Below are 13,206 nucleotides of genomic sequence, written 5' to 3' on the forward strand. Positions count from 1 at the left end.
AAAAGTGAGCCCAGAACATAATCCTGGGGAACACCAGTAATGACTGTACCAGAATCCAAAGGTACATCAGATATTAAATGATTAACGTCAAAGTGTGAATTACTTGTAAGTAGGTACTGATGGATATTTTTGACCTTAGACTCAAAGAAAGTCATAAAACAATCAAACAATTCACTGGAATACATATTAGATGTCAAAAGGTCAGGGGGTCACAGAAAATTATTTACTACTGAGAAGAGGGATTGGAAGAGTGAATTTCCTTCACTAGCTCCAATTATATTAGAATAGTAGTCAAACTTAGCTTTAGACAAAGCCTCCTTATAGCATTGAACATACATTTATTTGTGAACAGTGAGGCCCATCTTGGTTAACAAACGTTCTAACCTACGGCCTTTAGTTTTAAGTGCTCGTAGTTCAGATGTAAACCAAGGTGCAGAGTGTGTAAAGGAAACAGTACGAGTTTTCAGAGGTGCAAAATCATGTAAAATCATGCATAGTCCATCATTGTAATAATGGAGCAGTTTGTTAGCAGCAGTGAAGTTCGCTTTGCTGGAAAAGTTAGCAAGTTCGTCAGAGAGAGCTGATACATCAATGTTCTTAACATTCCGGAAAATAATAGAGCGACACGGGTTTACCTTACAAACTGCCAGTTGGGCACAAAAAGACAACAGTAGATGATCAGAAATAGACAAGTCAGAAACAGTGCAATTATATGGCGTAATACCAGAACAGCAAACAAGATCTAAAATGTGGCCTTTGAATTGAGTTTGCCGTGTGTTAAATTGCTGCAGCAAAACTATCCAAGCACAATAGAAATTCACTAGTGTGTGCATTGCTGACATTGTCTATATGGATGTTAAAATCACCCAACATAATAACATTTGGAGACAAAGAACATAAATAGGTCAAGAATTCAGATAGTTCAGCTAAAAGGGCAGTATTAGCCCTGGGAGGGCAGTAAATAGTTGTGAGGATAGTAGGAATCACCCCATTGATTTGTAAGACAATGCATTCAAATGAGGAATATGTAGGTACAGTTAGCTGAGTTATTTTCCATTTCTCTTTATAGAGTATCGCTAAGCCCCCTCCCCGTCCTGTAGCGCAGGGTTTACAAAAAAAACATACCCTGGGGGGACAGACTGGTTGAGGTGAAAAAAGTCAGCTGGTTTCTGCCAAGTTTCAGTTAAACAGAGTAAATCAACCAGATGTAGGTGATCTGTAACGACAGCTCAATGACCCTCATGGCAATTCCCCACTCCAGAGACACTGCCAAAGGAAACAGGTCAATCACAGAAAGCGTTAACACACTGGCTAGCCAATGGTAGCATCCAACGTAATATCAGAGCTCACTGTAACCACCGTAAACAGTTAATAAAAAAGTAATTTGTATAAAAGTAAGATTTCCCCCAGAGCAGCGGCAGCTAGTAGCGCCAGTGTTCACCCCGGAAGTTCAGCTTTAGAATGAATTTACAGTGAGAAATACTATAGGTGTGAACTGGTTTTGCATTTGAGTAGTCTACACATGTAACATCTATAGTCATAGTTTTTATCAACTGATATTCTTTGTTTGTTATTTTATTTTATTTATTTATTTATTTATTCATTTATTTTTTACAGATGGAATGGGTCGAGTCTTAGCTCAGGATGTCTATGCCAAAGACAATTTGCCTCCTTTTCCAGCTTCAATCAAAGATGGCTATGCTGTTCGAGGTGAGGGCTTCAGTTCTACTCAGACTGTTTTTGTGTCTTTTAAAGTTTATATTCTGGAATCGCCTTTCTTTGTTTGTAAGCTGCCGATGGCCCAGGAGATCGATTTCTCATTGGGGAGTCCCAGGCTGGGGAACACGTAAGCAACATACATTGCTTGTGTATACACATGCACACACCCATATCAACATCTGTAGAAGGACAGTTGTCAAGATAGTCTATTTGTCTGTGCATGTAGCCTACTCACACAGTGATGCCAGGACAGGTAATGAGGGTGACAACGGGAGCTCCTATCCCATGTGGAGCAGATGCTGTTGTGCAAGTGGAGGATACAGAGTTACTGCGAGAGTCTGAGGATGTAAGCGTCATTTTCTGTCACTCATTTTTTTTCCTCTCTTAATAACACCCCCCTTTCTATTAAACCCAATAGTTTTATCAGAAAATCTTCCTGTATAATGTAATGACTACCTTTAAATATGCATAATGTACTTTTAGCGTCAGGGATTTAGATTTTTTCTCATGTGCACATGCATGCATAGATTCACAAGTTGCTGTGTTTTAGGGCACAGAGGAATTAGAGGTGCGGATTCTCGTGCAGGCACGTCCAGGCCAGGACATTAGGTCAGTGAGAATGCAATTCTTATAGTCTCCCTTTTAAATTGCGTATACATTTTTATTTATTATTAACTTTCCATTTTTAGTGAAACATTTTAATTAATTTTACTATTATATTTTGCACATGCACAGGCCAATTGGGCATGACATAAAACGTGGTGAATGTGTACTGGCCAAAGGAACACACATGGGCCCATCTGAAATTGGCCTGTTGGCCACTGTGGGAATCACTGAGGTGGAGGTTCACAAGTTCCCTGTTGTGGCAGTTATGTCCACTGGCAATGAAGTAAGTACATCATAAAAAGACATAATTTCTCTAACATAATCTGCCATTTCCATCATTTGTGTTAAAATGTAAATGTGTTATGTAGTTGTTGAATCCTGAAGATGACCTCCACCCAGGGAAGATCAGGGACAGTAACCGCTCTACTCTGCTGGCTACCATCCAAGAGCATGGCTACCCCACAATTAACCTTGGAATTGTTGGAGACAAGTATACACTTTCACCTCTGTCTATATTTCAGTCTGTTCTACAATAGAAATTATAATAAAATCACAGTAAAAAGTAAAAATAAATAAAAAATAAATAAAGTCATGTAGTTTTAATCTAAGAATTGTAGAAACCTAAGCCTATCATATAGAGATTTTTTATACTTTTACCTTTTTACTAAGTCTGTTTGCACTGAGTTTGTTAGGTTTGATCAGGATTGCAAACCATTTCTAAATCTGGATGTGGTCTGAGATGTCAGTCTTTAAAAACTGTGTTCTGGGGTTCAGTACGCTCAGGCTTTAATGTACCCTGAATAAAATCATATGCCAGGCTCTGAAATGTGAGTAATTACTAAAATTATGCAATTGAGGCTCATTTATTGATTCTTCTTTAATAGTCAGTGACAATATTCAACAAATTTGCTCAGGATTAATTCACAGTATGAATTGATCAATGGGAACTAGACTATGCATAAAAATCTCTTTAGATTGTACATTTGACTGCACTTGGCTGTTTTTGATTGTACTTATTAATTTGTCTTACACTTTATAGTAATGAGATATACTCTGTATTCTTGTAGAATTTTGTACCTTTCTTGAATACCTCTACATGTGAAGTTAATTAGCTGTTTAGTAGAGGTGTGATGCACAAAATTTAAATTTGATATGGTGGTGTCTTGGTACAATGCAAGAAGGACAGGAAAAATATATTTGCTGAATAAGTGTCTTAGGTTTCCACTTTCAGTTGATTATCACTTAACATTCTAAAAGTAAAATAATTAAAACCATGGGACTGTTCTGTCAAAGTTTACCCGTTATCAACTCCTGAAACTCAAGCTATGGAGCGCTATTTTGAGCACTATGAATATCACATAATGCCCCATGGCCTGACCAATGCAGCAAGTGTATTACAAGCATTTGTTATTGAAATTCTTATTGAACTCTTATGTAAATTGTATACATCGATGGCATTCTGATATACTTCATGACCTTTGAAGCTCTTGTGAACCAAGATACTGTAAGTTACTGAGAATGGCTTGTGGATAGGTGTGATGTAACAGAGACCTTTTATTGGCTACCTACATGCTGTCATTGTGAGGTCATGTTGGTAATTGTAGCCAGCAAACAGGTATACTCCTCTTGGTTTGAAGGAATCCTTGTAGTTAACATCTGATTTTACTACCTTTTGAAAATAGTCAGTAGTATTTCGTGACTACATTCAAAATATACTTTGATTATTTTAAAAAAATGATAACTTTCAGTGTTCAGGCATCATTCAGCTCATCAAGCACACAGTACTGTTTGATACCAAAATTGCAAAAAGTGTGTAGCTCAGGAGGGAAAACCAGTTTACCTTACCTAATGATTAGATGGACTATAACTGTGATCAAAAATAGTAGCTATGTACATGGCAAAGAGATATGTGTAATTTCTCTACCACTCTAATTACTAGGCTTGAAATATTTGTCACTTACTTAACATAATGTGTAATAAACATAATATAGGATCACACCGGGCCTAGTCACACCACCTGGCATGGAACAGAATGTCATGTCCTTCATGTCGTGTCTTAATGAGTTGCCCAAAACCAATTAACTGAGGCAAAGATGTAAAGCAGTAAGATAAAAGATAACATAAAATATTCATGAATGATAAGCTTTACTTATTATTTACCACCTAGTTTTTGAATGCTGGTTTACTTTTTAGGTTTACTTTTGGGAGAAAATGAAATGACGTTCACTATTTTGAAATCTATTGCTTTTGTTTGTTTGTTTTCTGTCTTTTTCTTTATAAAATTTGTTTATTTTTAGAAGTTTGTGATAAAATTAGTATTATTTTAATTATAATTAAAATGAGTAATTGTGTATAATCATTTTGTTTTTCCTTGTTTCTCCTTGCAGCCCAGATGATCTGTTGAATGCCCTGAATGAGGGAATAAGCCGTGCAGATGTCATCATTACATCTGGAGGAGTGTCTATGGGAGAGAAAGTGAGAGGGTGTTTACTAGAGTTAATAATGTGTTCTCAGTGATGCTTACATCCATGTTCACCGGTCACAGTTTGTTTCGACATTAGCAAGATTTTATATTTTTAGTTTTGTTTTATCTCCCAGAGTATATAGGAGTTGAAATTAAATAATGTTCCACTTCTTTGCTATAAAAAAAAGTCCTGGGTTTGGAAAAACTCATCAGAGAATAGATACAAATCCTCAAAGTGTGTAGCATTAAGTGCAAAATTATTTATGTGAAAACGGTAGATTTTCCCCCAGGACAGGAAAGAATAGACATACAAGAGAATCAAAATATCAAATATATATATAATATATTTATTAATATATAATAAATAAATCATATAAATATATAATATATATGTATTGTAACATATCAAATTTATATAATATTCATTATCATTATAATATTTAAATGCTCAGATTTGATAGTCATCCAAAACACTTGTGACCTACCCCTTTCTAACCGTATACTGTATACGTTTCTATCTTTTATGGACCTAGACCATAGACCTGTATAAAGTGCCATAATATCTGTATACTTCACCTGATTTGGATGTGCACACAAATAACAGTTTATCAATGTTGATATTTGTTTATGGACCAGACAGTATGTAAGTTTGTATATACATACAAACAATGTATACTCACTCACCGGCCAGACATTATGACCACCTGACCTAATATTGTGTTGGTCCCCCTTTTGCTGCCAAAACAGCCTTGACCCAACAAGGCATGGACTCCACTAGATCCCTGAAGGTGTGCTGCTACCTGGCCATCCATGTGATTTAAAAGAAAACATGATTTATCAGACCAGCCCACCTTCTTCCGTTGCTCCGTGGTTCAGTTCTGATGCTCACGTGCCCATTGTTGGCACTTTCAGGGGTCTGACTGGTCTGCAGCTATGCAGCCCCATACACAACAAACTGTGATGCACTGTGTATACTGACACCTTTCTGTCAGAACAAGCATTAACGTCTTCAGCAATTTGAGCATCAGTAGCTTATCCCTTAGCTCAGACCACATAGGCAAGCCTTTGCTTCCCATGTGCAACAATGAGCCTTGGCCGCCCATGACCCTGTCGGCGGTTCACCACTGTTCCTTCCTTGGACCACTTTTGATAGATACTGACCACTGCAGACTGGGAACACCCCACAAGAGCTGCAGTTTAGCCATGACAATTTGGTCCTTGTCAAACTCGCTCAAATCCTTACGCTTGCCAAATTTTCCTGCTGCTAACACATCAACTTTGAGGACAAAATGTTCACCTGCTGCCTAATATATCCTACCCACTAACAGGTGGCATGATGAGAGAATTAGTGTTATTCACTTGACCTGTCACTGCTCATAATGTTATGCCTGATCTGTGTACATACAAATGCTGTTCATAGGCTTAAGTTCAGCATTCATCACAGTCATTCCATCTCAGCACCTGACTGAGATCCTGGACTTCCTGACCGGGAGACCTCAGTCAGTCTGGATCGGAAGCAGCATCATCAGCACCACCACATTGAGCACTGGGGCCCTTCAGGGCTGTGTTCTATATATGCAATTATATACATATACATAAATCTCAATGGGTTTAAGGTCTGGACTCTTGTATGCAAACCATGTGTGCAAATGCTTGCTGAATCCTGGCATTGTCATTTTGGAATAAGCCTGTGCGATCAGAGCAGAAAAAATCCATTATTTGCAAAACCTGACCATTCAGGTAGTCAGCTGACCTTATTTTTTGGACACATAACATTGCTGAACCTAGACTTAACCAACTGAAGCACCCCCTGATCAAAACACCCCACAGGCTTGTACAGTAGACACTAGGCATGATGGGTGCATTGATCTGTTCTTACCCTGATGCACCTGTCACTCTGGAACAGGGTCAAAACTCATAGAAGCTTTATTGTCACTTCAACCATATATAGCTTAAGCAGTACACAGTGAAATGAAACAACGTTCCTTGGGTAAATCTGGACTCATCAGACATGACTTTTTTTTCCATTGCTTCAGAGTGTAATATTTGTTCCCTAGCAAATTGAAGGCTTTTATTTCCGATTATCCTTACGGATAACTCGCTGATGGTTTTCTTAAAGCTGTGTGAACACTTTAAAAAGAATTTAAAAACTTTTCAAATGCAGAAGGTTTCACATATTTATAACATCTGACTGCCATCTAACTTAAACTAAAAGGTAAATTGTCATAGTGGCACTATTATGAATATAATAGTAAGTTGAAAGAGATTATGGCTGTTGGTAAAATAAGAGTATGCACAATAAAACTACTTAAGTACTTGCTTGTTTACTACTTATTGTAAACAAGCATGAAGCACAGTAGTGATCTTAATGATTATCAATATAAAATGTGTATCTATTTTGTGTGTTTTTATCTTTCTCCATCAGGACTACTTGAAGCAGGTTCTGGACATTGATCTCCATGCCCAAATCCACTTTGGTCGAGTGTTCATGAAGCCAGGGTGAGAACAGAGCAAAGCAAAACAAACCTATAATAACAATATTCAAAACTAACCAGATGCATTTTATAGGTTACACACTCTTCTTTGCTGTTTTTAGTTTACCTACAACATTTGCCACCTTAGACTTCGATGGCACACGGAAGCTTATCTTTGCCCTGCCAGGTATGCATTCATTCACTGATTTATTATCATTGTTAAGAGTACACGGCCAATGAAATGAAGTGAGCATCTAGCCAGAATTGTAAATAGTAATATGCATATTAATAAAGGTAGAATATGTGTAAATACAAAAAGACTGAGTCCAAAGTTACAAGGTTGCAAAGCAGAGACCAACTCAATGTGAATACTGGTGCAAAATATATATAAATACATATAAGTAATGACTATTTTGTAATAACCAATTAAAAAACAATTCTGTATTCAGAAATTATTCAGACAGTTGTTATAGTTTTCTAGTCTTACACTGGTTTTCATGTTTTCTCACAAAATACTTTATAATGGAAAAAGCATAAACAGGTTTGCACAAAGTTTGTAAATTTATTTAAACATTAAAAAAACGTTAATATAGTGCTACAACTGTCACAAGAAAAAAAGCTTTAACAGCTGCCAGGGAGATTTGACCAAGTTTTATTGGGTGTGATGATACAAGCTTGACACACTACCACCATTTTTCAGTCTATTCAGAAATGTTGAATTGGGTTCCAGTCTGGGCTCTGGCTCCTGCATTTTTGTTGCTGTGTTTCAGGTTGTTCTGTTGGAAGGTTAGTCTTTTGCCCCACACATGAGGTCCTTATGCTTTTAACAAGTACATCTGTACCTTGTTCTACTTCATAACAACAAGGTAACAAGTCTCCAGTCCCTGCTAAACAAACATCCCTGCAATATGATGCTGACACCACCGAGGTTTTTTTTACTGGTAAAGAAATAACCAATTAATATCTTAGACCTGTTCTCCCTCTAAATCTAACACGTTATTCAAGCCAAAACTTTGCCTTGTTTTCTGCAGACCAACAGAATGCAGAGAGCCGATTGGCAAACAAGTGATTATATACTTTTTTCTGAGTACCATTTTTTATCTGGCCATTCAACTCCCTGAAAAGCCTTACACCCCTTTTTTACATTTTTGATCCATGATGACAGATTACAATAATGGGAAAACAAAGTACACTCTCCTTTAATTGTATGTCTTTATTTACCAAAGCCTAAATAAGAGTTGCCAAACTAACCTTAAGGCCTGGTCACATTACAAGACTTTAACCGTTGGCAGATCGCTTTGCTGTTCAGACTACATGACTTCACTGTATGTCTTTTTGTCCTTGTGGTGTTCACACTACGCGGCGCTTCGTAAATGATCCACAAGAGAGGGGTCGCACACTACACGATCTGACAACTCTTGTCACTCAACGCCATCCCCAAACCACGTTTTGTCACGAAACACACGCGACAGGTGGATCCGGAAATGACGCGAGACTTTCGGTATCTTTCGGTTTGTTTTGAAAATGGACGTCGGCAAGAGTCTCACTCTAAATAAATGTTAATTTATTAAAATAAATGTTGTATCCACACTATTTTTGAAGCCATGTTGCTGCTGCTGCTTTTTTTCCGGTGACCTCAACTCTGTTGACTTGCTCTCTCATTGGCTGGAGGTCGTAGCTACAACTGACATGTGATGTCGAGTCGGCCGACCGTCCCAGATGTTTAACATGCCAGATATCTGGATTTTGTCAGCGATGCATCAGCTTGCCACTTTGATGCGTCGTTGAGTAGTTCACACATAAAGATTGCCAAGCGCTGATCACCCACTGATTTTCCCACGATCACAGCCCGATCTGTCGGCGAGCTTGTTAATTTGCAAATCGGGCTTAAAATCCTGTAGTGTGAACTAGGCTTTAGCTGACGACAACAACAATAAAATATTTAAGTAATAATAAAACCAATGTTCAGAAACCTGCCAGTGTACAAATAAGTACATCTTATAAGTAACATGATTGAGGGCATTTTAAGCATAGCTCTCTTAGGATCCAACTAAAACATCTCAGTGGATTTGATGTCTGGACTTTGATTTAGTGATTACAAAACCTGCCAATACTTTTTATTAACCATTCAGCTGTTGATTTGCTGGTGTTCTTGGGATAACTGTGATGTTGCATGTTTTATCAGTACAAAGGCTGTTGTTACAGAACATTTGTGGGTTGTTCAGATGCAGTGCTGCCATATTCTTTTTGTAGACAATGGGCTTTTTCCTAATGACTCTTCCTTGAAAGCCATACTTGTTCATTCTTTTTCCGATTGTGAACATAAACTTTTAATGTGGTTACACAGGCCTATATGTCACAAAAGGTAGAACTTTTGGGTTTTACTTCATATCTCTCAACATTAAACAGTCTGTCCTTGGACTGAATTTTCTGGGACACCGACTCCTGGAAAGATTGGTATTTGTCTTGAAGTCTCTCAGTTTGTAAACGGTCTATCTCATGGTGCATTTTAAATTGTCTGAAGAAGGCCTTATACCCCTTCCCAGATTGATGTCCAGCAACACTTGCTTCTCTGAGGTCATCCTTTCTTCTTGGCATGATGTAGATACACACTTGTGTGTTTCAAAACTCCAAATTGTCAAAGTTCTGCTTTTTATATAGAGGTAACTAATCTTGTGAATTTCATTAGTAATTGAGGAATGAAGAAAAAGTAATCACCTGGCTTCTAATTACAATGACAATGACAATGAAAGTAGAAAGTGTGCTTTTTGTCCAATCTGGTTTTTGAATGTTGGTTAATTTTATGGAAAAAACTATATATTGAATGGTCGGTTGTGTGGTACTCATCATAGTACCTGCCCTCAGCTCCCAGCCTACTTCCACTGACCTCTGGGCTTACAGGATGTACCCCTGGGACCAGCCATCTGCATTGCCATGGTGGGCCCCCACTCTCTGCTGTACCTGAAATGAGAAGTCATGCAAAGAAATGATCGATCTAGCCACCTGGGTGTTTGTATCTTTCAGTTTGCAGGGTTTAGTTTCCTCCTAACATTGGTGTGTTCGATGGAGAGGCTGAAGTCAAGGTTCCGAAGGACGGGGGGCCTGGTGAGCACCTTCCTGAGACCCTGGAAAGCCAGCTTTCTCTAGCTGGTTCACTGCAATTGGTCTGACTGGCCCTTCATGGTCTTAAAGAGTAGTACCCTGCCAACCTCAGAAAAGTGCATACCTATTTCTTCAAGCCCTAGATGATGTATTACCCAGGTACTATGCCTCAGTCAGCCCCAGATTGCACTTGGCTTAGTTGTTTTCGTTTGTCGGTTGGAACAAGATGAACCAGGCAGTGATCAGATCAGTCCCAAGGCTGCATGTGGGATGGCGCTCTATGCATCCTTTACAGAGGTGTAACAATAGTCTAGGGTATCTGTGTCCCTGTTTCACAGGTATTTCACAAGTGTGGTTAGCTTTATTAAAGTCCCTCATAATGGTAATGAGAAGGTCCGGGTGTTGCTCTGAGTCTGTGATATGATCTCCCACCTGTTGTAGTGCGTTGTTTATGCATGCTTGTGACAGAGTGTAAACACTCAATCATTAGAATGAAAAAGGAAGACTCAAGCGGTGAGTAGAAAGACACAGCACTTCTTCAGTGATGTTACATTAGTACAGTTTCCACTGCGTTCTCGTTTTCCTTGACGATTCAGCGATGCAATGTACTGTGAAAAGCTGGAAACCTGGCAAATGTAGTGCGCTGTCCAGAATGGTTTCATTCAAAAGTATCTGTGAAACAGAGGTAAATGGAATTAAATGTCCTTATTAGTTTGTGTGAGGAGAAGCAATTAATCTGACAGAAGCAGTTGTTTGAGACACTCACTAGATGGATACTCAGCAGTGGAGTTCTAAAGCCATGTTGATAGAGTTTCATTAGTGCCGTTGTTAGTCTCCTTAAGCACTTGTAAAGTTTTGCTTCAGTGAAAAACCACTGGGCATGCTTTGCTGAACGTTCAGCCCTTCATCCCTGCTCTGACTAATTGGGAAAGAGCAACAAAAACAAACAAAAGTGAAAAAAAACACAAGAGAGCTTTGCACTAGGGAGACATTAACAGTGCCATTTTCGGGTTCAGAATATGAAAATATATCCTGAATATAAGACAATAGATTAGAATTTTGTTTCATGATATTTGTATGTACATGCGTTTAAAATGCACCTGTGGTATAAATATATAAATGCACCTGTTTTCAATAGATCTATTGAAACATGATTGGCGCTTAAATAGACACAACTGACAGCGCTTTTAGACTTTTTTACATGGTGACTTTTTTACAAAATAACATGTGAAATCTGTCAACACCTGAGAACAGTGCATAGGTTGGTCAAAGAAAACAACAACAGTTGATGACAGATACATTGTGAAAACTGTAACAACCAAAAAAAAAAAAATAGACATTAACCTCCACAGGGTAACGGTATCACAATCCACCATACAAAGAAGCCTTTAAGAGCAGAAATATAGAGGCTATTGAATATATACAAAAGACACATGAATTGTAAGAATTGGAAGGCCATATTTAAATGTGTAAAAAAAAAAATACAGTCATAAAATGAGCCACAAACTGTCTGGAACTAAGTGTAACCTTTACCAAAGTGATTAGATGGCTCATAATCTAAAACATACAGCCAAGCATAGAGGTAGTTGGTAATACCATAGGGTGAGCATGCCCAATTGATATATTTACTCTCTCTTACTGGGAGTTTCCAGTTGGTGCACAGAACTCATCTGTCATCATTACTGTAAAGGGTATTGTTGGGGGCATGTGGTCGGCCAGGTATGTGTGCATTGCTTACCTGGGGAAGTGATGGCATCGATCACAAGAAGTGTCTGACCCAGGATATATTCCTGCAAGCCTAGCCTATTTAGATGGACCCTATGCAAAACTTTAAATTGTATAAGCTGTAATTTAGCAGAGTGCGATGATGAGTGGATCTTTCTAAAAGGCCTCATATAGCTTTATTCCCAAATCTGCTTCCCATCTAGACCATTTTTATCCAGGCTATGGTGACATTAGGTGAGAGTACAATATGGAGATCAGCCTTTTAGTACTTAAATTGAGAGTAAGGTTATCTAAAACCGAGGCAGGAGGGAGATCAGGAAAGGAAGGAAAATTAACATAGTGATGGATCTGAAGATATCTAAAGAGGTGCTTACTTGGGAAGTCATAGGTTCTGCAAAGTTCTTCATACCATTGGTATGCAGGTCTTTGAAGCATGTCAAACCACTGACTGCCCACTGTCCAAATGATGAGTCCGATGTAGAAGGGAGAAATAAATGATTCTTATAAATAGGGCTCAGAATTGATGCTGATGTCAACTTATAGTGGTAGCGAAACTGGTGAAAGATCCTAAAAGTAGAAAGCACTATGGGATTGGATGTAAAATGAGAATTTGAGAGGAAAGGTAAAGAAGAGTATCCTAAAGCTGGGAGAGATGAAGAGTGACACGTTTGTGACTTAATTGAACACTAGTTTGTTTCAGGGCAGTGAAGCCAGTGTAGTATCTTTTGTATGTTTTGTATGCCTAGTAATAATAAATAAAACTTGGAAGACCCAAGCCACCTATTTCATGCCTCCTCTGAAGGATATGTTTATTGACCCTCTGTGTTTTGTTTTCCCAGATAAAGGAGAATATAGAGTGATTGGTTAAATGGAAAAAAGACTTGGGCAGAAAAACTGGTAAAGATTGAAACCGATTAATAAACTTTGGAAATATTGTCATTTTGACCGAATATATTCTTCCAGCTAAAGTGAGGGGAAGACTATGCCACCTCTCCAACTCGGCCCTCATCTCTTTCAACAGAGGTTTATAGATGGCGTCGAACAAGGAAGAGAAAGAGCATGTCATAGCTAGTTATGGGATCACTAACATAAAGCAAAAGGTCATCCATGTACAAT

The 13,206-nt window shown here is 38.2% G+C and overlaps 1 protein-coding gene across 8 annotated transcripts in view; it reads left to right on the forward strand.

The window, feature by feature from the left end:
* The window catches only part of LOC131358991 (gephyrin-like), a 92,210-nt gene that overhangs the window by 54,873 nt on the left and 24,131 nt on the right, over window positions 1-13,206 (forward strand). For all 8 annotated transcript variants that reach the window (XM_058398485.1, XM_058398489.1, XM_058398481.1 and 5 more), the window contains 9 exons: window positions 1,618-1,710; window positions 1,791-1,846; window positions 1,946-2,065; window positions 2,270-2,328; window positions 2,455-2,608; window positions 2,694-2,815; window positions 4,713-4,800; window positions 7,215-7,288; window positions 7,386-7,450. In XM_058398485.1, coding sequence (XP_058254468.1) covers window positions 1,618-1,710; window positions 1,791-1,846; window positions 1,946-2,065; window positions 2,270-2,328; window positions 2,455-2,608; window positions 2,694-2,815; window positions 4,713-4,800; window positions 7,215-7,288; window positions 7,386-7,450 — 831 coding nt within the window. The remainder of the gene's footprint in view (window positions 1-1,617; window positions 1,711-1,790; window positions 1,847-1,945; window positions 2,066-2,269; window positions 2,329-2,454; window positions 2,609-2,693; window positions 2,816-4,712; window positions 4,801-7,214; window positions 7,289-7,385; window positions 7,451-13,206) is intronic.

The sequence above is a fragment of the Hemibagrus wyckioides genome, linkage group LG09 (assembly GCF_019097595.1).
Source record: "Hemibagrus wyckioides isolate EC202008001 linkage group LG09, SWU_Hwy_1.0, whole genome shotgun sequence".
Taxonomy (NCBI): domain Eukaryota; kingdom Metazoa; phylum Chordata; class Actinopteri; order Siluriformes; family Bagridae; genus Hemibagrus; species Hemibagrus wyckioides.